At 41.5% G+C, this 27,961-nt stretch overlaps 1 protein-coding gene across 1 annotated transcript in view; it reads right to left on the bottom strand.

Annotated features, from left to right (window-relative positions):
* PHC3 (polyhomeotic homolog 3) overlaps positions 1-27,961 on the bottom strand; it is a 134,660-nt gene that overhangs the window by 60,682 nt on the left and 46,017 nt on the right. The window contains exons 6-8 of the mRNA XM_077488006.1: positions 26,620-26,778; positions 18,716-18,817; positions 2,773-3,013 (exon numbers count right to left, since the gene is read on the bottom strand). Of these exons, the coding sequence (XP_077344132.1) occupies positions 2,773-3,013; positions 18,716-18,817; positions 26,620-26,778 (502 nt within the window). The remainder of the gene's footprint in view (positions 1-2,772; positions 3,014-18,715; positions 18,818-26,619; positions 26,779-27,961) is intronic.

Here is a 27,961-nt window from a genome sequence, read left to right as displayed (position 1 = left end):
AATAAAAACATTTTTTTTATAAAGAGCTGAACAGACAAGCCTTACTGTCCCTGTTTTAACTAAAAAGGTAGCCTACAAAACGTTATTTCACTGCTTTACTGTGTTTGTTAAGCTTTAATGTATGGAAAAAGCATGTTTTTATTATTACAATATTACGCATTCCTAATTACAAACGAGACTCTTGTACCATGCCTAAGGTCTAATCTCCTGTTACTACTGTCTAAAAAGCTTTTTGTCTATACCTGCCGACTTAACTGTTGCCAACACAAACATGACAAAAGCATATGCAAAGACTTCCAGTAAGAAGACACAGGAGAACTGACACATCAGCACAAGACAAATTCACACAATTATGGATGGCAAAGGATACATGTCAGGTGTTCTTAAAGGATAAGTTCACTTAAAAAAGAGAAATAATGAATGCATTTTTTTTTTTTTTTTGTTTGTCAGGTACAGGCTTTCTAGGAGCCTGTAAAGCATTGCACCCGTGCTCAGCAGATCGGTGGGTGCAATGTCAAGCTCCTGCAGACTGTCGGTAAAGCCATCTGCCTGTACCTCCCATACGAGCAGTTACTGAACTGCAGGAAGATCAATGAACTACAAAAGCACTCACCAGCACCCTCACGGTTCATCGAGAACTACAAGCTGTCTCCCGCTATGGGAAATGTTAGTTGTAATTCATTCACAGAACAATGTAAATGAATTATGCGACTGTATGGCCGTACAGTTTTGAATTATGACAGCGGGTGCAGGGAGATGATGCTTTTCCCGTTGTTTCTATGGGGAATCGGGTTGGGGTGCGGGCAGGAGCTTTAGTAACAGGTTACTGAATATGGGTGTAACATCTAATGTGGTACTAAAGGTGAACTTATCCTTTTAAAGGGTTGTTGTGCAGTTTTTATTTAATTTCTAATGTGAATTTTAACACAGCAGCCTTGGAAGAAATTAAATAAATGGAAAAAAAAGCACAGTTAAAACCTTCTTGTATACTGTGCCTATACTCTGGTTCATACCTAGTTTTTCTTCTTGTAGGATTTGGATGAGGTCATAAAAATCTGCTTTATACTTCACTACTTTTTTACCCGCCAAAGCATTTGTAAAACTTTACAGCCAATTTTGTGGTTAAAGTGATCTATGAAATGAATAGTGCTATGATCCTGTGAATTTAATCAGTTCTAACATATACCTGTGTTTAGCCTCTTGTGCCAAATAAACATATAAGAGAAATAATACACAATAATACACTGTTCTTTTGTCCGTGCCTCTTGAACTCACACAAATTTCACAATCATAATAACCAAAAAAATAAAGTCAAATGAAACAGTCCCACAATGTGAGACCCCTGAGTCCCGTGGCTTTCTCCTGCTCTGTTTTTCTGTTATAAGCCTGTTAAACTTCTGACGAATTCTCCATCAACTGTGATAAAACCAGCCTGAATTTTGTATCGAGGGAAGTTGCTATAAATACATTACCAGGGAGCTTGACTGAGCTCTGCAAGTCTCTGCCTATGTGGAGTGGGGGGGCTTTCCTCAAATCAGCTGTCTGGAATGTGTGGCCAGACTTCACTTCCAGTGCTGAACAGAAAGTCTCTAAAAGGATGTGCACTTTCTAAAGAATATATAAAGCTGAAGACAGGCGATTTGCATGTAAAACTTATGTAGGAGGATTTGTTTCATCTCTATGTATAATCTGAGGCTGTTCACTTCACTGGGTATAAGAAAGAGTATAAGAGAGGGTTTACATCCACTTTAAGCCAGTGAGTAATAACAGCACTACATGTGATGCTGGCAGGCCTTAGTATCTTCATCAATGCCACTGCCCGGCTATACTGAAAATGTTATGCTATCCCTTAAATGGTTGATTGGATGTAATACAACATATGGAATGACAAAAGATGCCTGCACTGCTTTATGTCATTGTTAAGATAAGGTTAAAGCAGAGTTCGAGCCAAAAGTGGAATTTCCACTCGTTGCAACATTTGGCACCTTTCTGGTGAGGCGGCACTGATCAAGCTGCACTGATGATAGGCACTGGTGAGGGGGCACTGATTAGGCTACACTTATGGGCGCTGTCTGCATGGGTGAGGTGGCACTGTCTTTACTGGTGAGGCGACACTGATCAGATGACACAGGTGAGCACTGGTGAGGTGGCACTGATGGGCACTGTCTGCATGAGTGAGGCGGCACTGATCAGGCTGCACTGATGGGCACTGTCTGCATGGGTGAGGTGGCACTGATCAGGCTGCACTGATGGGCACTGTTGAGGTGGCACTGATCAGGCTGTACTGATGATGGGCACTGGTGAGGTAGCACTGATCAGGCTGCACTGATAGGCACTGCCTGCACTGGTGAGGTGCACTGATGGGCACTGTGCATGGGTGTTTTCTGTTTTTCTGTGAAATATATATTCATATTAGCGTATCTTTTTTTGGTGGAGGGGGATCTTGGTTGGGAGTTCCCACACTTGTTTACCCAGGACTTGACCCCTGCCGACATTGCTGGACTCCAGGACAGGTAAGTGTATGATTATTAAAAGTCAGCAGCTGCAGTACGTGCAGCTGCTGGCTTTAAATTTTTGCAGTGGTGGGCCAACAACAAAGAATATGATGTGTTTTGTCTATCTGGTTGCTATAGGCAACAAAAGACAATTCCTGTTCTCTTCATGCCTAGAATGTCCAGAATGCATAGATTTATTACATATTAACTAGACAATTTCACCCACATATCTACTATACAACAGCTCAAGAAGATTTCAGTTTACAGGAAGACATGCCTGGAGCTATCAGTTGATGTAAGCTTGCTGTGCGTGTTACGGCTGTGCAGCGTGAGTCTGAACCAGGGGTCTCTCCTCTGCGGCATGTCTCATTGGAATCAGCATGTACGGCTTTGGAACTAGTTACAGTAGTCTTGTGACACATAGCCAGTGGTTGGTCTTGGTTGCTGATTTTTGGTGGACTGCTTTGCGGACACGATATTTCCAGTATTGGTGGGCTTCGTAGTGTTAAATTCTGTACCTAAACAAAGGGTGACATTAATATACTATGAGTATATAGAAAATCAAAACATCACACTTGTGTTGCAACCCTTTTCCAGCAAAGACATGCAGGCAAATAACCTAACAATACAAGAAAAAAAGAAAAGAAAGAAGGTTATACACTAATTTACAGTATCTCAGAAAAGTGAATACACCCTTCACATTTTTGTAAATATTTTCTTCTATCTTTTCATGCGAGAACATGACACTTTGCTACAATCTAAAGTAGTTAGTGTACAACTTGTATAACAGTGTAAATTTGCTGTCCCCTCAAAATAACTCAACACACAGCCATTAATGTCGAAACCGCTGGCAACAAAAGTGAGTACAACAAAAGTGGGATGTACTCACTTTTGTGAGATACTGTATGTCTAAACCCAGGAACAAATATGCATCTTTCCAGCCCTAAGATGTGGTAGCTGCATTTGTTTGCTTTTTCAGGTTTTTGTTTCTCTTTACTTGCAAGTAGTGATCCTGCCAGTGACACACTTCCTATGTAAGGTGACAATACTCACTGTACTATACCTTCAGAGGAGCACCATTGTCACCCTAGGACAGGACTACAGAACAGCTTCCCCTAAACGTTTTCCATAACACAGCGGAACATGCTCTATAATCCACAGAGACCTGGGAACAATGCTAATTAATGGACACGTGGAAAGAGTACAAGAAATTATTAGTTTACAACACTGACTTCTGACTTTATCAACAGGTATTATTTTGCACTTATCAAATAGATACAACAAAACCCTTTCAAAAGTATATTTAAAAAAAAGAAAGAAAAATGCTAGAATTTACATATATTAACCGGTTCCCAACCGGCGCACACAGATGTACGTCGGCAGAATGGCACGGGCAGGCATATTGGTGTACAGGTACGTCCAATCTTTAATGCTGCTCTGCCATTGCGAGCGTGCCGCCGGCGGGCCGCTCGCGTGCTGGTCGGGACCCCCGTGAGTCCGGTCGCGGGTCTCGCGGACTCGATCGCCATGGGCATACCCGCGATCGTCTCACGGGGTGGCTGAACGGAGAAATGCCATTGTAAACAGCATTTCCCCTTTCTGCCTAGCAACTAGTGACGCTGATCTCTGCTTCATGTGATTGGAGCAGAGATCAGTGTTTACTAAATGAAAGCCCAGCCCCCCACAGTTAGTAACACACCCCTAGGAACACTTAACCCCTACACTGCCACCCACTGGTTAAACCCTTCCCTACCAGTGTCATTTACACAGGAATCACTGCATTTATATAGCAGTGATTGCTGTATAAATGACAATGGTCCAAAAATGTGTCAAAAATGTCCGATGTGTCCGCCATAATGTCGCAATCACAATAAAAAAATCGCTGATCGCCGGCATTACTAGTAAAAAAAAAAAAAAAGATTAATAAAAATGCCATAAAACTATCCCCTATTTTGTAAACGCTATAACTTTGCGCAAACCAATCAATAATCACTTATTGCGATTTTTTTTACCAAAAATATGTAGAAGAATACGTTTCGGCATAAACTGAGGGAACATTTTTTTTTTTATATATATTTTTGGGGGATATTTATTATAACAAAAAGTAAAAAATAATGCGTTTTTTCAAAATTGTTGCTCTATTTTTGTTTATAGCACAAAAAATAAAAACCGCACAGGTGATCAAATACCACCAAAAGAAAGCTCTATTTGTGGGAAAAAAAGGACACCAATTTTGTTTGGGAGCCATGTCACACAACCGTGTAATTGTCAGTTAAAGCGACGCAGTGCCGAATCGCAAAAAGTGGTCTGGTCTTTGACCAGCAAAATGGTCCGGGGCTGAAGTGGTAAAGTAATGAAAGTTTTTGTTTTGTAAATTCAGCAATAGAGTATTTTGACATGACTGCACCTACTCATTTACATGTGTCCAGAATGTGAATATTTATTTACATATTTGTAAGAAGTAGAAAAAGAGCTGTTAAACAAGTCATTCCTGGCCTCTGTAGCAGCTTTTAATGTGGATTTATTAATTCTCAAACATCCTTAAGTCTCTGGGGCAGCGTTTCTCAACCTTTTTCCGTCACAGCTTCATTTACAACTATTCACCTCAGCAGTGGCGGCTGGTGCTCAAAAAAATTTTGAAAAAAAAAATAATCATCAATTGTAGCCACTGTGCCATCAAACACTGCCACTGTGCCCATCAAACAGCCACTGTGCCTATCAAACGCTGCCAGTGTGCCATCAGATGCTGCCAGTGTGCCATCAGATGCTGCCAGTGTGCCCTTGAATGCCCCCAGTGTGACTCCTGCCCGCTCGCCATCTGCCCGGCACTTACCCTGTCTTGGTGGGGCAGCGGGTGACGGCAATGAGTGGGGTCCTCTATGCCAGTGGTCATCAACCCTGTCCTCAGGGCCTACTAACAGGCCAGGTTTGCAAGATACATAACATACATACATAACAGATGATACATGAAATACATAACAGGTGATATAATTTGCTGTTCAGTGATGGCAGTATTCTAGTCTACATCTCCCCAAGGTAATACATAAAACCTGGCCTGTAAGTGGGCCCTGAGGACAGAGTTGATGACCACTGCTCTATGCGTCTGCTGCCATCCTCATCTCCCGTCCTCTCCTCCTTATAGGCGCCTGACGATGAAAGGTAACAGATCCAAGCACCTGATTGGCGGAGAGGCAGTTTTAGTGTTAGGAAAGCAAATGGTCTTTAGCTTTTCTAACACAGTTGAGTGACCTGCGAACGCCCAGCATGGCGCTCACAGGTCACTTTTCTTTAAGCCTATTAGAGTCTATGGTGCTTCAGAAACACCCCCTGCTGCTGTAATTCAGACGCCCTGTGCCCGAAAAGGGGCTATCACCTCCAAAAATACTTTAATCTTTGGGCAATGCCACCATAAGTGAAGAAATTAACCCCTTTGGTTACATCCCCTCCAGCAATCAATATCCGCCGATGGATATAGCTGAGCCAGTTGAACCGGTGTACAATACCCTCTTGCCAAAACCTTTTAAGACATCTATATATGAGAACTTATTGAAGTAATAGTATGTTGCCCCCATCAACCTTTTAATTTGTTCGGATGTGAAATTATAACCCAGCTCCCTTTCCCATTCTCGGATAAAATAAGGAGTTGTCATATTGTGAGCACTCAGAACCAGCTTATACATTTCTTTTGTTTGGCGTTTCTATTTTTTTTTATCCTACTTGGGGACTTATATTTCTTTAGATGCAAAGTGCCTATATAATCTAAATTATAGTCCTTTGGTAGTATCTATAATAAAAGATTTGCAGAAGTGGAGAAGTCATACTCTGACGTGGTTTGGCAGGGTAAACGTGCTCAAAATTAGTGTAATCCCTACACATATTTATGTCTTGCATACCGTGCCCATAACACCTCCACCGACATTCTTCAAACAGATATGAATGGCTTTTATGACCTTTGTGTGGGGAGATAAACATCCCAGGTTGGCATATGAGATTTTGAGGAGACTAAAACTGGAGGGTGGGGTGGAACTCCCAGACATAGCGACTTATTACAGAGTCATGGCCCTGGTTTGTATTATGAATTGGTGCCATGACTCTGTTGGTAAACTTTTGGTGCCCTTGGAGAAGACATAGCGGGTAGGATCTTCTGTTGACCTTTAACTGGCACTTGTTGCCATTGTTCTGGTCATTGTAGTGATGGTTTACAATTAGTCTCCAATCCAGAAAATCCACCATGGGGAGCTCCAGCACCTCTGTGAAGTTTTTTTAAATCACCTTTAGTTTTAAGTATTGTGGCTTTCCCATTCCGTGTTGCTATAACCCTGAATGGATATCCCCAGCGATATTGAACATCAACTGCATGTAGGACTTCCAAGGGTTTAATCATTCTTCGTTGCATAAGAGTTATATATGATAAATATAGAAATAGAGCCATTTGTGCACCTTCAAAGTCAACCGTGGATTTATTGTGGACCGCATTCATAATAGCTTCTTTCATTGAATATCTATGTATTTTACAAATAACATCTCTTGGTTTTTCGGCATTTCGGGGGGTAGAGGCAAGGGCACGATGGACTCTATCTATTTCAATCTTATCCGATGCGGATGGCCCCAGAATTAGCTGAAACAAACTGATTACCTTTGGAAGCAATTCAAAATGTTGTTTTATTTCACGCAGACCCCTTATATGTATATTTTGCCTACAATCTCTATTTCCTGATTATCCATCTGATCCAACAGAGAGTTCAGCACTTCTTCATGGAATTTTGTCATATCTTGGATATCAGCCACTCCTTGTCTCATATCATCTTGGCCCATCTCCATTTCCTCCACTCTATGTCCCAGTGCCCCTATATTCTCCCTTACCCCCTCCACAGCCTGCTTGTAGCACAATTCAACAGCGGTTATAAGTAATTGAATGTCATTCTTTGTAGGGAGTGCTCTCAAATGTTCTCTTAAGCCCCATACACACTATTAGTTTTTCTGCTGAGTTTTTCCTTCAGATTTACCAAAACCGTGTAGTGCAAGGGCCTGCCTGATTGCATACAAATTGAAACTCCTAAGGTTTGACCTCATATTATATGGTTTTGGTAAATCTGAAGGAAAAGCTGATAGTGTGTATGGGGCTTTAAGTCTCAATCCACTATTAACACTGATTGAGATGCACTTGGTTCTTTATTAAGGTCACAATACAAAGGGTTAACATACTGCACCTGCCCTGTAAAGGCTGTCTCTGGATTCATCCCAAGTCCTTCGCTGATTTTTGCGGATTCACTGCTGGGCTTTGTAGTACCAAGAGTTTCATTTTCCAAGGATTCAGCCACCCCTCTTAGGATTCCCTCTACCTCCTGAAGATTCGGGTCACCTCCAGTACATTCACCCTCCGGGCCCACAATTTCATCAGCGTGAGCCATGGGGTCTATCTCTTCTCCTGGGAGGTCCCTTTCCATGTTTATGCAGCTCTGCCTTGGGATTAGGGATGCACGGCTGCTGCCGGGTACTGCAATTCCCCTTCCTAAGCCCTTTGCTCCTCAGCCCTGTGCAGGGGGATCGTGTCCAGCCCTCCCCATTCCTCCCTTTAGATCAGGGGAGCTGAATTTCCTTCCCTCCTGGGCGGGGGCTGTCTTACCTGCACTCCCTGAGTCCACGCTCTGCGCCATAAGGTAGGCTCTGAGCCCATTCGCCTGGCTCTTTACCCCACCGCTGAGCGGGAGTGCAGCTGTGCGGCGGCGTGTAGACATGCCATAGCTGGTCAGGAGCCCGCCAAACCACCGCTACCTGTCTTCCTGGAGCCCGGGAATTATGGAGCAGCACACTCAGTGAGCACGTCTGTTCATGCCATGCCCCCCCCAGCATAACTGGTCTGTTTTAATCATCAACCATATAAGTTGCTAAATGTTGTACCTTCATTAAATGTAACTATATTGATACACTTAGCAGCACCTCTCTTTTCTTTTATACTCAGTTGTGACATGACGCTACTTCTATATCAAGTCAAAATGTATTAAAAAAAAAACGCTCTCAAACCAAGTTACTCTCAAACCAAGGTTTTACTATAATTTACAAAGAAAATCCCATGAAGTCCATATTCACATATATAACTGCTAACTTCAATATCGGAAAGCCTGCCAGGATGCAGGGAGCAGGTGCTTTGGCACCCTTAATTATGCAAGGCTGCGGTATACTGTAGAAGTTGACAGATGGTTTGTAAGTCAACTTACAAGCCTGTAGAGTCAGCCAGGATTTCAGTCACTATATTTAACATAATGGCTAGGAGTGTCCTAATTCTTAACAATGAAGTTAACTTAAAATAGATTTAGCAAGCCAAATTATATTAAAGATTTCATTAAAAAACAAATGACAATAACATCCAGAAAATTAGATTTATCACACTTACCGGTAACCTTAATTTTGGACTTTGCTTGGCTCATTATTGGGTATATCCATATGCATTATACATGTACAGACAACATTTCTAACATCAGCATATTTGCTACTGTCTGAAAACTGTTAGATGCATTTTTCACACCAGTGAACAATCATTCAGAACCTTATTTGATAAAAAAAAAAAAAAAGGGGTGCTCATTTTTAACCACTTCCATACCGGGCCTACTCTGGCACTCCTCTCAAATGTAAATATCATAATTTTTTTGCTAGAAAATTACTCCAAACCCCCAAACATTATATAGCAGACACCCTAGGGAATAAAATGGCAGTTGTTGCAACTTTTTATCTCGCATGATATTTGCGCAACAATTTTGGAAAAAAAAAATCAGTTTCATGAATTAAAACAGAACAAAAAAGTAAAGTTAGCCCAATTTTTTTGTATAATATGAAAGATGATGTTAGGATGAGTAAATAAATGTCCAACATGTCACGCTTTAAAATTGCGCACACTCATGGAATGGTGCCAAACTTCGGCACTTAAAAATCTCCATAGGCGACTTTTTAAATTTTTTGAACAGGTTATCAGATTAAAGTTACAGAGGAGGTCTAGTGCTAGAATTGTTGCTTGTGCTCTAACGCACGTGGCGATACCTCACATGTGGTCTGAACAGCGTTTACATATGTGGGTGGGACTTACGTGTGCATTCACTTCTGAGCATGAGATACTGTGAACAGGGGCATTTTAAATTTGTTTTTATTTTACTTTTTTTTTTTTACTTTATTTAAAAAAAATTTAATCACTTTTATTCTTATTACAAGGAATTTAAACATCCCTTGTAATAGGAATGGTTTGCGATAGGTCCTCTTAATGGAGAGATGCAGGGTCAATAAAACCCCACATCTTCCTCCAGGCTGTAAAGCATGAAAAAAAAAAATCCACAATCTCATGCTTACCCGGATGTGACATCATAACGTCACGCCTGGGCCTCAGTCATACAGATGACTGGTGACCATCTGGTCACCAGATATCTCTATGAACGTCATCTGGCGGCAGCTGGTGGCACGGGAGAGCTTGGAGAAGCACTGGATGGCGGCTTCTCTGGGCCTGTAAGAATTATCAAGCAGCAGAACTGCCGCTATGATCATTCTTATGTTGCACAGAATTTCCGGCTGAAAACGAGGATACATGAATGATGCCGGTAGCTGCAGGCATCATTCAGATATTCCCACTGAAAGTCAAAGACGTCATATGACAACCTTGGGCTGGAAATGGTTAAAGAGTGGGGAGATTTACCTTTAGTTCCTGTCCTGAAAAAGCAACAGGAAATAAAAAAAATTCTCTCTCTGAAGTAAACTCAATTTCCATGTTGGATCATAGGAATAAGTCTTCCAAATGAAGGAATCGCCCTCACTTCTATGATTTTACATAATTTTGTGTAATAATGGTCACTCAGGCTACTTTCACACGCTAAAAATAGCGCCTGTATAGTGCCTGTAAAGAGCCTCTCCTGTCTCTCCAATGTGAAAGGCCGAGTGCTTTAAAACTGGAGAGGTACACTTGCAGGATGGTCAAAAAAATTCTGCAAGCCGCATCTTTGCAGCGATGTAGGAGCGGTGTATACATCGCACCTAAAGTGCCCCCTGCCCATTGGGCTTTTAACCCTTTTTCGGCCACTAGTGGGGGTTAAAAGCGCGCAGCTAAAGCGTCAGTAAAGCGGCGCTGCTTTACAGCCGGTGCCTGCCTGCCCCAGTGTGAAAGCAGCCTAAGACAAATAAAGGGGTTAAATATCACCACTGGGAACACAGACACCAATTAAAGATTCGAGGGTCTAACAACCCAGCAGCCAACACTGAGGCTGGGTTCACACTATTGTGGAGTGGATGTAGGTTTACCGCATCCACTTCGCAATAGCAGGAGATTTTGACCGGCTCTCTATGGAGCCCTGTGTGTCTTTTGGTCTGTTTCAGGTCCGAATTCAGCCAAAAATTGTGGCTGAATTCGGACCTGAAGCTGTGTACACTGTACGCATCGGACCCCTGCTGTGAGCCGCATGCGAAGTTAGTGTGAACCCAGCCTGACTGCGTGCGGCCGGTTGTGTCCTGGCCTTCGTCTGCCACCCATTTAGCCCTATAGTGCATCCAGAAAATATTCACAGTGCTTAACTTTTTCTACATTTTATGTTACAGCCTTATTCCAAAATGGATTCAATGCACTATTTTCCTCAAAATTCTACAATAAATACCCCATAATGACAACATAAAAGAAGTTTGTTTGAAATCTTTGCAAATTTATTAAGAATAAAAAAAAAATCACATGTACATAAGTATTCAAGCCATGACAATCAAAATTGAGCTCAGATGCATCCTGTTTCCACTAATCATCCTTGAGTTGTTTCTACAACTTGATTGGAGTCTACCTGTGGTAAATTCAGTTGATTGGACATGATTTGGAAAGGCACACTCCTGTCTATATACAGTTGTGTGAAAGAGTATTTGCCCCCTTTCTAAATTTTTATTTTTTTGCATATTTGTCACACTTGTATGACTCGGATAATGAAACAAATTTTATTATTACACAAAGATAACCCGAGTAAATACAAAATGCAATTTTTTAATTATGGTTTCATTTATTATGGCAAAAAAAGCTGTCCAAACCTGCCTGGATTTATGTGAAAAAGTAATTGCCCTCTAAACCCAATAACTGAATGTGCCACCCTGGGCGCAACAGCTGCAATCAAGCGTTTGCGATAACTGGCAATGAGTCTTTCACATTGCTGTGGAGCAATTTTGGCCCACTTTTCTTCGCAGAATTGCTTTAATTCAGCCACACTGGAGAGTTTTCCAGCATGAACGGCCAGTGTAAGGTCATGATACAGCATCTCTAATGGATTTAAGTCCGGGCTTTAACTAGGCCCCTCCAAAACCTAACTTTTTCTTTGTTTGAACCATTTGGAGGTGGACTTGCTGTTGTGTTTCGGATCATTGTCCAGACCATCACGCTACAGCCCCCGACTATTGGTATGATGTTCTTGTTATGAAATGCTGTATTAGTTTTATGCCAGATGTAATGGGATGCACACCTTCCAAAAAGTTACATTTTTGTCGCACAGTCCACAGAATATTTGTTTTTTGGTAAATGCGATGTTTTTTAGTAAATGTGAGATGAGCCTTTTTGGTCAGAGTGGCTTTGGCCTTGGAACTCTCCCATGGATGCCATTTTTGCCCAGTGTCTTTCTTACTGTTGAATCATGGACACTGATCTTACCTGAGGCAAGTGAGGCCTGCAGTTCTTTAGATGCTGTTATTGATTCTTTTATGACCTTCTGGATGAGTTGTCCTCATGCTCTTGGAGTCATTTTTGTAGGCCGTCCACTCCTGGTAAGGTTCACCACTGTTCCAAGTTATCTCCATTTGTGGATAATGGCTCTCTCCGTAGATCACTGGAGTTCCAAAGCCTTAAAAATGGCTTTAAATCCTTCCTAGACCGATACATTTACATTACTTTGTTTCTAATCTGTTCTTGAATTTTATTTTAGATTGTGGCATTATGTGTTACTTTGTCAGACAGCTTCTATTTATGTGATTTCTTGATTCAACAGATCTGGCAGTAATCGGGCCTGGGTGTGGCAAGGGAAATTTAACTCAGCTTTCCAAAAAAAAATGATGGTTAATCACAGTTCATTCATGATTCAGCATGGGGGAGAGGGGGCAATTACTTTTTCACATTAGGCCAGGCAGGTTTGAACACCTTTTTACCCTTTATAAATAAAAAAATAATTTAAAAACTGCATCTTAGATTTACTCTGGTTATCTTTGTGTAATATAAAAATGTGTTTGTTGATCTGAATCATTTAAGTGTAAGAAATATGCAAAAAAAATCAGGAAGGGGGCCAATACATTTTCACACAACTGTAAGGTCCCACAGTTAACAGTGCATGTCAGAGAACAAACCAAGCCATGATATCCAAGGAAATGTGTGTAGACCTCTGAGACAGGATTGTATAGAGGCACAGATCTGGGGAAGGGTACAGAAAAATTTCTGCAGCATTGAAGGTCCCAATGAGCACACTGGCCTCCATCATCCGCAAATGGAAGAGGTTTGAAACAACCAGGACTCTTCCTAGAGCGGACCGCTCGGCCAAACTGAGCGATTGGGGGAGAAGGGCTTTAGTCAGGGAATTGACCAAGAACCTGGTGGTCACTCTGAAAAAGTTCCAGCATTTCTCTGTGGAAAGAAGAGAACCTTTCAGAAGAACAACCATCTCTGCAGCACTCCACCAATCAGGCCTGTATGGTAGAGTGGCCAGACGGAAGCCACTTCTCGGTAAAAAGCACGAGAGCCCATCTGGAGTTTGCCAAAAGTTCTGATGAAACAAAAGATTGAACTCTTTGGCCTGAATGGCAAGCATCATATCTGGAGGAAACCAGGAATCACCTGGCTAATACAATCCCTACAGTGAAGCATTGTGGTGGCAGCATCATGTTGCGGGGATGTTTTTTAGCATCAGGAACTGGGAGACTAGTCAGGATTGAGGGAAAGGTGAATGCAGCAATGTACAGAGAAATCCTTGATGAGCACTCTGGACCTCAGACTGGGGCAAAGGTTCATCTTCCAACAGGACAACAATCCTAAGCACACAGCCAAAATAACAAAGGAGTGGCTGCAGGACAACTTTGTGAATGTCCTTGAGAGGTCCAGCCATCGGCCATAGACTTGAACCCGATTGAACATCTCTGGAGAAATCTGAAAATGGCTGTGCAGAGAATGGCTGTGCACCGCTGCTCACCATCCAACCTGATGGAGCTTGAGAGGTCCTGGAAAGAAGAATGGGAAAAACTGCCCAAAAATAGGTGTGCCAAGCTTGTAGCATCATATTTAAAAAGACTTGAGGCAAGTAATTGGTGCCAAATGTGCTTCAACAAAGTACTGAGCAAAGGCTATATGTAAATACTTATGTACATGGGATTTTTTTTGTTTTTTAATTATAATAAATTTTCAAAGATTTTAAACAAACTTCTTTCACGTTGTCATTATGGGGTACTGTTTGTAGAATTTTGAGGGAAATAATGAAACCTAATCCATTTTGGACTAAGGCTGTAACATAACAAAATGTGGAAAAAGTGAAGCACTGTGAATACTTTCGGGATGAACTGTATGTAGAGCTGCAGCAGAGTATTGGGCACTGAAACACTGGGTGCATTTCAGCACCCAACACTGGAGTAAAGGCAGTAAGTACTGTCAGACTAAGTGCTTTCTGCCCTACAATACACACTAATATAGTCCTGTCCTTGTTGTGGTAAGAGCAGCATAGGAGCATGCAATTGGATAGGGTTAAACGTCACTACTGCTGCACTGACCATGCATGCGGAGTGGAGTGTTTAGAAAAACATTGCCATTGACCACCACTGCAAAGGGGGTGTAGATAAAAAACATTGCAATGACCAGCAATGCAGGGGATTGGTTTAAAAAAAACTGCCTCTGACCACCAGTCAGGATCTGCTAAATAGCACTGCTACTGTGCACCATCAGTGGGAGGGAGAGATAATAGTGCTGCCACTGACACCAATGCTAGGGTTATTATTGCTGTCACTGAAACCAATACTGAGGGTATTATTGAGGTCACTGACACCAATGTTGGGGGAATTATTTTGTCCACTGACAATAATGCTGGGGTTATTATTGTGTCTACTGACACCAATGATGGGGGATATTATTGTGGTTATTGACACCAATGCTGGCGGTTAATACTGTCATCACTGAAATAAATGTTGGGGATTATTTTTGTGGTCACTGACACCAATGCTGGGGCTTATTATAGCGGTCAGTGACACTAATGCTGGAAGTGTTTTGCGGTCACTGACACCAATGCTGGGGGGTAATTATTGCAGTCACTGTTGGGGGTATTAGCATGTCTACTGACACCAATGCTGGGGGTTAATACTGGGGTTGCAGATATCATGCTGAGGGTTATTTTTGTGGTCAATTACACCAATGCTGATGGTTATTATAGTGATAACTGACACCAGTGTTGGGGTTTTTTATTGTGTCCACTGACACCAATGCTGGGGAGTATTATTGTGGTCACTGACACCAAACAGGGGGTTAATACTAGTCACTGACACCAATGCTGGAGGATTATAATAGTAGTCACTAACACCAATGTTGTTGTTTTTTTATTGTATCCACTGACATCAAACCCATGGACTTTGTATGTGCATTGCAAACATTTCAGTTTGTGTTGCTATACATTTCAAAAAAATGGAGCAGAACCATGGGGGAATAGTTAAGAATATTCAACTGACCACCAATGCATTAGCAAGGGGGGAGGTTAACAGTGCTGCTCCTGACCTCAAAATGTAGGGGGTGGGGTTACTGTCCCTGACACCGATGCTGGGGTTTAATATTGCGGTTATTGACACCAATGCCAGGGGTTATTACTGTAGTTGCTGACACCAGAGGTGGAGCTTATTCTGTTGTGATAACTGACACTAGTGTTGGGGGTTTTCTATTGTGTCCACTGACACCAATGCTGGGGATAATTATTGTGATTACTGACACCAAAGCTGGAGGTTAATATTACTCTAATGCTAGAGTTATTATTGTGTCCACTGACAATACTGGGGGTTATTATTGCGGTCACTAACACCCATGCTATGGATTATTATTGCAGTCAATGACACCAATGGCTGGGAATTATTATTGCAGTCACTGACACCAATATTTGGGATTTTTATTGTGTTCGCCGACACTAATCCAGGTGGATTTTACTGCAGCCACTAACACCAATGATGACTCGAATTTCTCTTCAGTGAGCATTGCGATACAGTGTAAAAAATGGAGCAAAACCAAAATGTCTGGTGAGTTATAGCCTGTTCATTTTGAATAGGCTGCCTAACTTGACACAATGCACAAAAACACACTGCTATTGTTGTGTCCTATGGAAGTATGAGGGGCTGCACCAGAGGCCCGCTATTGTTTTCCAGTTGACCACCACTGGTCTAACTCTTCTTTATACTACAATAAAAAAAAAAAGCAGCATATAATGGGTTCTTCCTGGTTGCTCTATTGCAACGATATGCAATTAGCGGACCTCCAGCTGTTGCAGAACTACAAGTCCCATGAGGCATAGCAAAACTGACAGCCAGAAGCATGAAACCCAGAGGCAGAGGCATGATGGGACATGTAGTTTTGCAACAGCTGGAGGTCCACTAATTGCATATCCCTGCTCTATTGAGTTACTTCACTTAAGATTTTTCTCTACAAAACAAAGGTGTCATTTTATATCAGGTTTTAAAACTTAAAACCAGAGAAACCAAAAGTTAACTGGATGACACTGGATCATTTGCTTATACCTTCATCTGAATAATTCAAAATACAGCTTCTCACCTTTTTGTTCTTTGGGAAAGTCAATAAGACAAAGCTCACACTAAAAGAAATGAAGTTCTATTGGTAACAAGTCAGCTGATAAATGTGAAAAGCTATAATGCCTGTAATAAATATGTAAATATTGCACATTGCATTAAATTGAAATTGTAAGCTGTATGGAATATAAAATTGTTTCTGCTTATTAGTTTTTTTTTTTTTTTTTTAAAGGAACACTCACAATTACCTTTGCAAATCATCTTTTCTGAATAGCATGTACGCTGTGAAAACAATAGACTGTTTCATTTACATCTACTAATGCAGGCCAGTCCCAGGCAAACTGGAGAGAAATGCAAAGACACCAATTTAGAACTTTGTATATTTGTGAAAATAGGAATAATGGCTCAACCTAGATGGTAGATTTTTGGATAAAGGAAACCTATCGTCATAGAAATGTGAGTCCTACCACTGCTGACAGCAACTGCTAATACAGTTTCCGTATTAAAGCTCAGCTCCAGCTTTTAGGCCTAATCCTCTCAAGCTGTTAAATGCTGATCTCAGAGCTACTGTTTCAGGGGGAAGGAGCGTGTGAGGAGGTTTGAACCACAAAAACAGCTCGCTCCTGTGATGTTGGAGGTGAACAGTAATGGCTGCGCATGTCCTAACAACAAGGCAGGATAAAGGGATGCAATTTCTGGGAGATTTTCAGTCAGGTTTCATGAGGTACGCAAATGGCCTACACCTATAGCAAGAACATTATTCAGCTTCAAACAAAGATGCTCACTTTGTTTTTGCAGTGCCTTAAAAAAGTATTCATACCCCTTATAATGGTCCACATTTTGTCATGTTACAACCAAAAATGTAAATGAATTTTATTGGGATTTTATGTGATAGACCAACACAAAGTGGCACATAATTGTGATGTGGAAAGAAAATGATAAATGGTTTTCCACATTTTTTACAAATAAATATCTAAAAAAAAGTGTGGCATGCATTTGGATTCATCTCCCTTAACTCTGATAGCCCTAACTAAAATCTAGTGGAATCAATTACCTTTAGAAGTCACAGAATTAGTAAATAGAGTCCACCTGTGTGTAATTTAATTCCTGTATACATACAGCTGTTCTTTGGAGCCCTCAAAGGTTTGTTAGAGAACCTTAGTGAACAAACAGCATCATGAAGGTCAAGGAACACACCAGACAGGTCAGGGATAAAATTGTGGAGAAGTTTAAAGCAGGGTTAGGTTATAAAAAAAATATCCCAAGCTTTGAACATCATCTCACAAGCAAGTGCAAACCTACCAAGACATGACCATTCACCTAAACTGACAGGCCGGGAAAGGAGAGCATCAATCAGGGAAGCAGCCAAGAGGCCCATGGTAACTCTGGAGGAGCTGCAGAAATCCACAGTTCAGGTGGGAGAATCTGTCCACAGGACAACTATTAGTCGTGCACTCCACAAATCTATTTTTTATGGAAGAGTGGCAAGAAGAAAGCCATTGTTGAAAGAAAGCCATAAGAAGTCCAGTTTGGAGTTTCCGAGAAGTCATGTGGGGGACACAGCAAACATGTGGAAGAAGGTGCTCTGGTCAGATGAGACCAAAATTTTACATTTTGGCTTAAAAGCAAAATGCTATGTGTGGTGGAAAACTAACACTACACATCACCCTGAACACACCATCCCCACCGTGAAACACGGTGGTGACAGCATCATGTTGTGGGGATGATTTTCTTCAGCAGGGAGAGGGAAGCTGGTCAGAGTTTGCAGGAAGATGAATGGAGCCAAATACAGGGCAATCTTAGAAGAAATTCTGTTAGAGTCTGCAAAGGACTTGAGACTGGGGTGGAGGTTCACCTTCCAGCAGGACAACAAACCTAAACATACAGCCAGAGATACAATTGAATGGTTTAGATCAAAGCACATTCATGTGTTAGAATGGCCCAGTCAAAGTCCAGGTCTAAATCCAATTGAGAATCTGTGGCAAGACTTGAAAATAGCTGTTCACAGATGCTCTTCATCCAATCTGACAGAGCTTGAGCTATTTTGCAAAGAAGAGTGGTCAAAAATGTCACTCTCTAGATGTGCAAAGCTGGTACGGGACATACGCAAAAAGACTTGCAGCTAGAATTGCAGCGAAAGGTGGTTCTACAAAGTATTGACTTAGGGGGGCTGAATACAAATGCACACCACACTTTTCAGATATTTATTAGTAAAAAATTTGGGAAACCATTTATAATATTCCTTCCACTTCACAAATATGTGCCATTTTGTCTTGGTTCATCACAAAATCCATTTACGTTTTTGGTTGTAACATGACAAAATGTGGAAAATTTCAATATGAATACTTTTTTAAGGCACTGTATACATAGATGCTCCTTACCTGGTAAAGGTGAACTATATCTTTAGGGACCCCGACTACCCTGGAATGCGCAAGTTCTTTAGTGAGTAACTGACTATGGACTTAGCAGCTCACCTGAGTAGCTGATGACTGACAAGAAGTTGAAGATGTCGATGATGAAATCACTGGAATGTCCGACTGCACAGCTGCAACAGTTGCAGCAGGTGTAAAAATGAGCTGTAAACCAATAAAAAAAATAAACATAAGGATTAAAAAGATACTATATGACCCAAGAGCTTACCGAAGACAGTCTCCCTGTTTTACCATTCCACCTTTGCTGCTTTCACTGGAAAATGCTGTCTAGGCCACGTATTTGTCTTGTAATGTAACCTTTTTTTTTTTAAATATCCAACAGTGTGTCATGTGTAGACATTAGGTGGCGCAAAACACATAAAGTACTTAATAAAAATAGTGCAAAAATACATAAAAAAATTGAGAAACAATACCTTGTTGCAAATTATGTGAGATATGTCATATACCTATACAAACTATGTGAGCTCAAAATTTAAAAAAAGTCCATTAATTAATTCAAAAGAAGATAAAGTCCACCAATCTATGAGTGTATAGAAAATCTTCAATTAGTATTATGCCATCCACCATGCCTGTGTTCGTGATTACCACACACAAAAGTGTGCTTAAAGCGGGAGTCCGCCGTTTTTTTTTTTAAAAGCCAGCAGCTACAAATACTGCAGCTGCTGACTTTTAAAATAGTGACACTTACCCACCCAGCGCGCCCACGATGTCGGCACCCGAAGCCGATCTCTCGATCGTCTCTCGGGTGCTGCCGCCGCCATCTTGGGTATGGGAATCAGGAAGTGGAGCCTTTCGGCTTCATTTCCCATTCCCTACTGTGCATGCGCGAGTCGCGCTGCGCAATAAGGATGGTCCCCGCTGTCTCTGGGATCCGTGTTTCCCAGCAGGCAGCGGGGGACTTTCTGAAAGGGGCATAGATTCTGCGGAAAGGGGCGTACCTTCTACATAATCTACGCCGGAAGTGGGTGCAGATACCTGTACTGTACAGGTACCTGCAACCCCCTCCCCCCTGAAAGATGCCAATTGTGGCGCCGGAGGGGGGGGGTGGATTCCAATGAGCGGAAGGTCCACTTTAGCATGGACCTCCGCTTTAAACTCACTCACCAGAGTGTATTGCCTCACAATTAAATGATTGGCAAAACCAGCTTTACAAATTATATAACTTCTGATAACTAGTCATCGGCCATTCACACTTCTATTGTTTGAGGGACTCTGTGATGTATTTAGCCATGAAAGAAAAATGATTCAACAATTTATTACACCCTCCTAAAAGCATTTACAAACATATAAAGCAAAAGCACATTTGAAATCTTGATCCTATGAGGAAGTCCATAAGACGAAACGTGTCAGATGTAACCGAATACATACTAGAAGTGTCCTATGCACGTGATTCCAGAAGTGAGGTGGCAAATCTCTTGCAGTGAGGTGGTGAGATGTTGAGCATCCAGCTTGCTGAACAAGAGCGTAGCCAATGCAATTCTTTTTATGGAGGATATTTCAATGCACTTTTCCTTTATATATTTGTAAGTGTTTTAAGGAGGTTTTAATAAATCTAATAGTTTTTCTGTATTGCACTATTTTTTAATACTTTTTCTTTCATGGTTAAATACATCACAGAGTTCCTCAAACAATAGAAGTGCAGATGGCTGGTGGCTGCTTATCAGAAGTTATATCATTTGTAAAGCTGGTTTTGCCAATCACTTAATTGTGAGGCAATAACCTCTGGTGAGTGAGGGGATATCACCCTATTTCGGAGAGATTTCTTCTCACTTCCTGCTGTGTCTCTATACAGGATGAAGGGAAAACTCAGGTAGGAAAAAATACATATACCATGGTGTAACCATTCCCTAGTCTATCCAAAGCAGAAAAAACATCTTTGGTTAGAGTTATACTATAAATATGGTGGAAAATCTCTGCACCCAATAGTCGGTGCTTTCCCTATTTGCACTAAAGAAGAAACAATCTGTCTACTATACATATATCAATCAAGAAAATCATCCATGCCATAAGAAAACATTATACTGGGACTCGGTTATTAAAGTTTCTGAAAAAAGAAACAGTCTCTATTACACTGTGGCAATCAAAGTCTTGATTTACAGAACAATGTTGATTTACTAAAGGCAAAAACGGTTCACTTTGCAAATGTGAATGTGGATGTGAATGGGTATTCTTTGCAAAGTGAAATTTTGCCACATTCACTAAGCTCTGAGAAAAATTTCCCTTGCAATGTGCAATGTCCTGGGAAACATAAACAGTTGATTTGCCTTTTGTAACATGAACCCCAAAAAGTCCTACTGGTTGATATGAAAAATCATAGAGGGCTCTTATTAACCACTTCAGCCCCGGACCAATAAACACCTTAAGGACCAGAGGTCTTTTTCCAATTTCGCACTGCGCTGCTTTAACTGGTAATTGCGCGGTCATGCAATATTGCACCCAAACGAAATTTGCGTCCTTTTCTTCCCACAAATAGAGCTTTCTTTTGATGGTATTTGATTGCCTCTGCGATTTTTTTTTTTGCGATATAAATGGAAAAAGAGCGAAAATTTTGAAAAAAAAAGATATTTTCTTCTTTTTGTTATAAGAAAAATCGAATAAACTAAATTTTAGTCATACATTGAGGGCAAAATTTATTCAGCCACATGTCTTTAGTAAAAAAAATGTCAATAAGCGTATATTTTTTGGTTTGCGCAAAAGTTATAGCGTCTACAAACTAGAGTACATTTTCTGGAATTTACACAGCTTTTAATTTATGACTGCCGATCTCATTTCTTGAGGTGCTAAAATGGCAGGGCAGTACAAATCCCCCCCAAATGACCCCATTTTGGAAAGTATACACCCCAAGGAAATTGCTGATGGGTATGTTGAGCCCATTGAATATTTATTTTTTTTGTCCTAAGGGATTGAATAATGACAAAAAAAAAAAAAAAGTTGTCACTAAATGATATATTGCTCACACATGCCATAGTTATATGTGGAATTGCACCCCAAAATATATTCCGCTACTTCTCCCGAGTATGGGGATACCACATGTGTGGGACTTTTTGGGAGTCTAGTCGCGCACGGCACCCCGAAAACCAATCACCACCTTCAGGATTTCTAAGGGTGCAAATTTTTGATTTAACTCCTCACTACCTATCACAGTTTCGAAGGCCATAAAATGCCAAAATAGCACAAAACCCCCCAAAATGACCCCATTTTGGAAAGTAGACACCCCAAGCTATTTACTGAGAGGCATGTTGAGTCCATGGAATATTTTATATTTTGCCACAAGTTGCGGGAATATTACAAACTTTTTTTTTTTGCACAAAGTTGTCACTAAATGATATATTGCTCACACATGCTATGGGCATATGTGAAATGACACCCCAAAATACATTCTGCTGCTTCTCCCGAGTACAGGAATACCACATGTGGGGGACTTTTTGGGAGCCTAGCCACGTACGGGACCCCGAAAACCAAGCACTGCCTTCCGGATTTAAATATAAAATGCTACCAAAAAACCTGTTAGCGATGGCAGGGATCAGGCCTGACTCTGCGATCGCTGCAGTTATGTGTTTAGTGTTTTGTAAGTGACAGTGATCGATCGATACTGCACTTGGGTGGGCTGGGCAGAGGGGCAAAACGCAGGTGCTAGCAGGTATCTGGGCTGATCCCGCTAACAATGCGTTTTTTTGGAACCCTAAACTGCTGGGGACGCTAGTATAGATCTGATCAGATCAGATATTGATCTGTTCAGATTCTATAGCACTACGGGAGGTGTATGCTTTGCGTGTGGGTGTTAGCGGTACTGGCACTAACCTAGCGCTGCCTGGGGCGACGCAGACCCTGACCCTAAAACCTAATTGATATCACCCGCCGGGTGATCAGGGGGTTAAACCTTTATTGGGTAATAAATGGTGGGTGCCCTGATGCTATAAAAAACAAACTAACCAGAGTCACCCGTAACACTTATACGGTGATCAGTGGTGAAAGGGTTAACTAGGGGCAATCAGGGGGTTCAAATTTTTATTAGGTAGTATATGGGGGTCCCTGGCGCTATATAAAAACCTGACGGGGAACCTAAATAACTAACTGGCTAACCAGCGTCACCAGTGACACTTATACTGTGATCGCTGGTGAAAGGGGGTGAAAGGGTTAACTAGCAGCAATCAGGGGGTTAAAACCATTATTGGGTAGTATATCGGGGTACCTAGCGCTATAAAAACCTGGCGGTGAACCTAAAAAAATAACTAGCTACCTAGCGACACATGCAGCGATCAGAAAAATGATCGCTTAGTGACACTGGCAAAAGGGGGTGAAAGGGTTAACTAGCGGCAATCAGGGGGTTAAAACCATTATTGGGTAGTATATCGGGGTACCTAGCGCTATAAAAACCTGGCGGTGAACCTAAAAAAGTAACTAGCTACTTAGCGACACTAGCGACACTGATGCAGCGATCAGAAAAATGATCGCTTAGTGACACTGGCAAAAGGGGGTGAAAGGGTTAACTAGCGGCAATCAGGGGGTTAAAACCATTATTGGGTAGTATATCGGGGTACCTAGCACTATAAAAACCTGGCGGTGAACCTAAAAAAATAACTAGCTACCTAGCGACACTAGCGACACATGCAGCGATCAGAAAAATGATCGCTTAGTGACACTGGCAAAAGGGGGTGAAAGGGTTAACTAGCGGCAATCAGGGGGTTAAAAACATTATTGGGTAGTATATCGGGGTACCTAGCGATATAAAAACCTGGCGGTGAACCTAAAAAAATAACTAGCTACCTAGCGACACTAGCGACACATGCAGCGATCAGAAAAATGATCGCTTAGTGACACTGGCAAAAGGGGGTGAAAGGGTTAACTCTAGGGGCAATCAGGGGGTTAAATCTTTATTGGGGGGTGATAGGGGGCTACCCTGGACCTAACACTAACTGTCCTGACAGTTTTTACTGTCACAACTGACACTGAATGCATTGATCAGTAAAGAAATGATCAATGCAATCAGTGACACTGTGACTGGGGGGGGGATGGGGGGCGGGGGGGTATCGGGGGGGGATCGGGGGGGGGGGTTTGTGTGCCTGTGTGTACCTACATGTCAGTGTAGTGTTGGTGCACACTTACTATTAGTCTTCTCCTCGTAGTCGGGTCAAAAAGACCGCCCCGAGGAGAATGACATCACTTCCTCCTTCCTGTGTAAACAATACACAGTGGGAGGAAGCTTCTCATTGGCCAGGAGCGATCCAGAGGGGGTGGCCGAAAACGAACGGCCATCCCCTCATCACGGAGCGCTCCTGGAGGGAACCGGACCGTCGTATCCAACGGGAGGGGGTCCGATTGGACCCCCCACCCGCTGGAAGGCAATCACGTACATCTACGTGATTGTGCCTGCCTGTGCCATTGTGCTGACGTACATTGGCAATACGGCGGTCCTGAAGTGGTTAAAGAGGCGCAGATAAAATAAGTGTATTACCTGAATGAAGTTAATAATGTTAAGTTTGTACAGCTATAACGTTTCACTTAACATATTTTATATGGCGACAAACAAAATGTGAACATTTCCATGGGCTCCAGGACTGGTGGGTCTGTTGCCCCTGAAAACAGGACATATCAACAATAAACCAACACTGGCAAAAAAAAAAAAAAGTAAACTATTACTCAATGGGCCCTTTTAAAAGTGATTAAATTGGTAATAATCTCTGAGCCAACATGTATTATGTTGCTATAAAAAGTGTAAAAACTGTGCTATAAATCATCTATCGCTCACCTAATCATCTATCTCTAAAAAATAAACAAATAAATAAATGAACATTGAGCAGCAATTCTTTTGTGTAACACAATCACAAACAGTAAATAAAGAAAAATTAGAATTGCGCTAAATAATAAATGTAAAGTCCATAAATGGATCCACATGGATTATATTCATGTGTGTGAAGTTGACCACAAACAATGTGACAATCAATCAATAGCAGTGTCCATCATCCATCACCAAAAACAGTGAATTCACCACCATCTGTAGAAACTATTTACCAGCTCCTGTGCACCCCTTATTATAGGGGGTTGAGGTACGCCTATGGCTTAAAACCCAGCCTGGGCCTTTCTCCTCATCTCAGGGCTTCTCCGATATCACTCACTGAGTATGTGTCTCTAGCACCAGCCCTTCTCCTTCACAGAAGGGCCCCGGCTGGATTTTAAGCCACAGACATACCTCGACCCCCTATAATAAGGGGTCTACAGGAGCTGGTAAGCAGTTTCTACAGCTGGTGGTGGATTCACTGCGGTTTTTGGTGATGGATGATGGACACTGCTATTGATTCATTATCACACTGTTTGTGGTCAACTTCACACAGATGAATATAATCCATATGGATCCATTTATAGACATTTTTTATTTAGCGCGGTTCTAATTTTTCTTTCATTATTATATTGCAGCTTACCAATTCTTAGATGTGATTACTGCATTAGTTTTATTTTTTAGACTTTTTTTCTTCCATTTTCATCTGCTAAACCAGCCAGTAAGGCTGTTGTTTTTAAAAAGAACAAGCTGTCCAAAATATTGTATCAGTTTACATTAATGTAATAAACCATTTAACACTAGCAGGGAGCTTACAATGATCAGCATTTATTTATTTATGTAAAACATTTATCCCAAAAGGTAAAACAAAACTGTTGCTGTAAGTGCTTATAAAGTGTTAGCTGGCGTTTGGCTTCAATTTGTTAGTGTATTAAAATCTGCTAGTACATCTAACCCCAGACTGACAATGCTGCTGTCCAAAGGTGCCCCTTGATCTTCCTAATGCAGAGTGTAGGCACTCTAAGCCCACGTACACACGGTCGGAGATTTTGCCAACCAAATCAGTCGGATTTTGCCCGTCAGATTTAGTCCGACGGATTGTGTCCGAAACTGTTGCATACACACGGTCGGGCCAAGTTGGCGAAAAATCCGATCTTTCAGAACATGATGACGTAATTTCGTTACGATGGGACTACATTCAGGCTAGTAGCCAATAGCTTTGATGTAGGAATTTGATCTGAGCATGCGTGGCACTTGGTCGGATGAAAATGCTCTACACATGATCGGATTAGGTCCATCCGGCCCAGTTGGTCGGGAAATATTTCCAACATGTTGGAAAATTGGGTCGGACGGAGATTCGGACGGAATCAGTCCGATGCATACCACACACAGTCGGATTATCTGACGACATGGTCCGATAAGACTCATTCCGACAGATTCTCCGACCGTGTGTACAAGGGCTAATACAGGAGGTGTGTTAAATAAAAAGTGCATAAAAATGCACTAGACTGCATCTGGTGTGAAATAGCTCTTAATTTGATTATGAAAAGATAAATAAAAGGATGGCACTAATTCATCATCACATAAATCGTTAACAAAAAGAAAGAAAAAAGTCCACATAACCTCATAAAAAGTGTTCAATATTGTGAAATAAGTGATAATGAAAAGTTTGTGCTTCACCAACACCCATGTGAGAAGGAAAAAAAAAGGGGGGGGGGGGCAGCTTTTCTATATTTTAGCACAAACTGCGGTTGGCACCATTACTTATTAAATACACATCACACTCTTAATTTAATTGGCTGTAACTATTTGTCTTCCTCCACTTTGTAGGAGAAACCCACCATAAGAGGAAGCTTTTTATACAAAGGGATTTACAAGCTTTTCATTCACATTAAGAAAGGCTAAAGAGAAAAAGAAAATATATTCCATGCAAATCAAACAAATGCAACATGAGACTCCTTGTGATCATGTAATATTGTCAATTTAGTCATTTATATCAAAGAGATGTGTTATCTTATTTATAATTCTTGTCATAGAGATATGTGATCTGACAACTTCTGTCATGGAGACACTGTATGTGATCACATTCACATGTTTATGCCGGGGTAAAATTACACACTTTGTCAGGTGAAGAAAATGCCATCACACCAATGGACAAGGAGACACTCACCATTTGCGCTCGCAGGTACATCTGAGCCTGGCTTGAGCTCAGCGTGGGTGACGTACTTCCCAGTAGCATTGTTTTTTGGGTGATACTGCTGCTTGTAGTACTAGATGTCTGTGATCGGCTTATGATTTGGGTAGGCGGAGGTGAAGAAGATAGATTAAGCTAGTAGGAAATGCAAAGACAATTTTTATTTTGTTCAGTTTACTTTTATAACCTTTACATGATATTTAGCTGCTCAAAAACAGGACTAGGACATACGAATGCCAGTTCTTTTATACCAATGTGCTCCTTTCCTTCCTAGAATAAAGCTGTCCATACATGGCTCAGTTTTTTTTTTTAATTCAGCAAAAAACTGAACAAACTCACTCATCCACAAATCTGAGGTGGATGCGGGAATCCTCCCCGCTGTGTCATTGACCAGTCAACTCGACTCCTCCGCTGTCAGAATACATTGATCAGCACTGCAGCACTGAACAGTTAGGTTTTCTAGCAAGCCTGTTCTTGAGCAACCGATCAGTAGATTGACTGCTCTTTCAGGACTGGCCCTAGATGCATCAGAATTCAGGTTGTCCCTGCTAAACCAACCAAATTTCGATCCATTTATGGTCAGCTTAAGGATCTATTCACACTTTGCGATTTGGAATCGCTGTTATTCTGCCCGTAATTCCAAACTGCATGGCAATCGGTGCAAAACATGCAATATGCTTTTGTGTGCTGTTCTTTCTAAAAGGTGCCACAAACGCAGTGTGATTTTGCACCAATTGTCGCACATCAGAATCACGCTGCACTCATGGCAAAACATGACTTTAAAAATCATGTGAAGCTTACAAACAAGCATAGGGCAGCCCATTGGAGTGAATGGGCTACCCTATGTGTGACACGTGGAATCGAGTGACAATTGCCAACATGAAATCGCATCACGAGCATGAGTGTCTGCTACACAAAGTGCCCAACAGTGTACAACAGTGCCCGATAGGACTTCCAGGGAAAGTTATTACTGTGTAACTTGGAGCCGGATCCTAGGAAGCTAACGATATTCCCTCAACAGATACAATCCAAGATACAACGTTACTCATTGAGCACTTTAATGCCCCATACACACAAAGGTTGTTCAAAGGTTGTTGGCTCCAACTTGTCTTGCATACACACGGTCAGACAAATGTTGGGCAACAATTACGAACGTAGTGACGTACAAGATGTACCTGATATCTCCATTACAAACACTAGTTTTACAACACCGAGCGCTTCCGGCTCGTACTTGATTCCAAGCATGCGTGAACTTTTGTGCGACGGACTTGTGTACACACAATTGGAAAGTTCGACAACAAAACATTGTTGGCGTAAA

The sequence above is a fragment of the Lithobates pipiens genome, unplaced genomic scaffold (genome assembly GCF_037356315.1).
Source record: "Lithobates pipiens isolate NorthernLeopardFrog02 unplaced genomic scaffold, aLitPip1_a1.2 Scaffold_18, whole genome shotgun sequence".
NCBI lineage: Eukaryota > Metazoa > Chordata > Amphibia > Anura > Ranidae > Lithobates > Lithobates pipiens.
The sequence above is the reverse complement of the archived record's forward strand: the minus strand, read 5'-3'. Positions and strand labels throughout refer to the sequence as shown.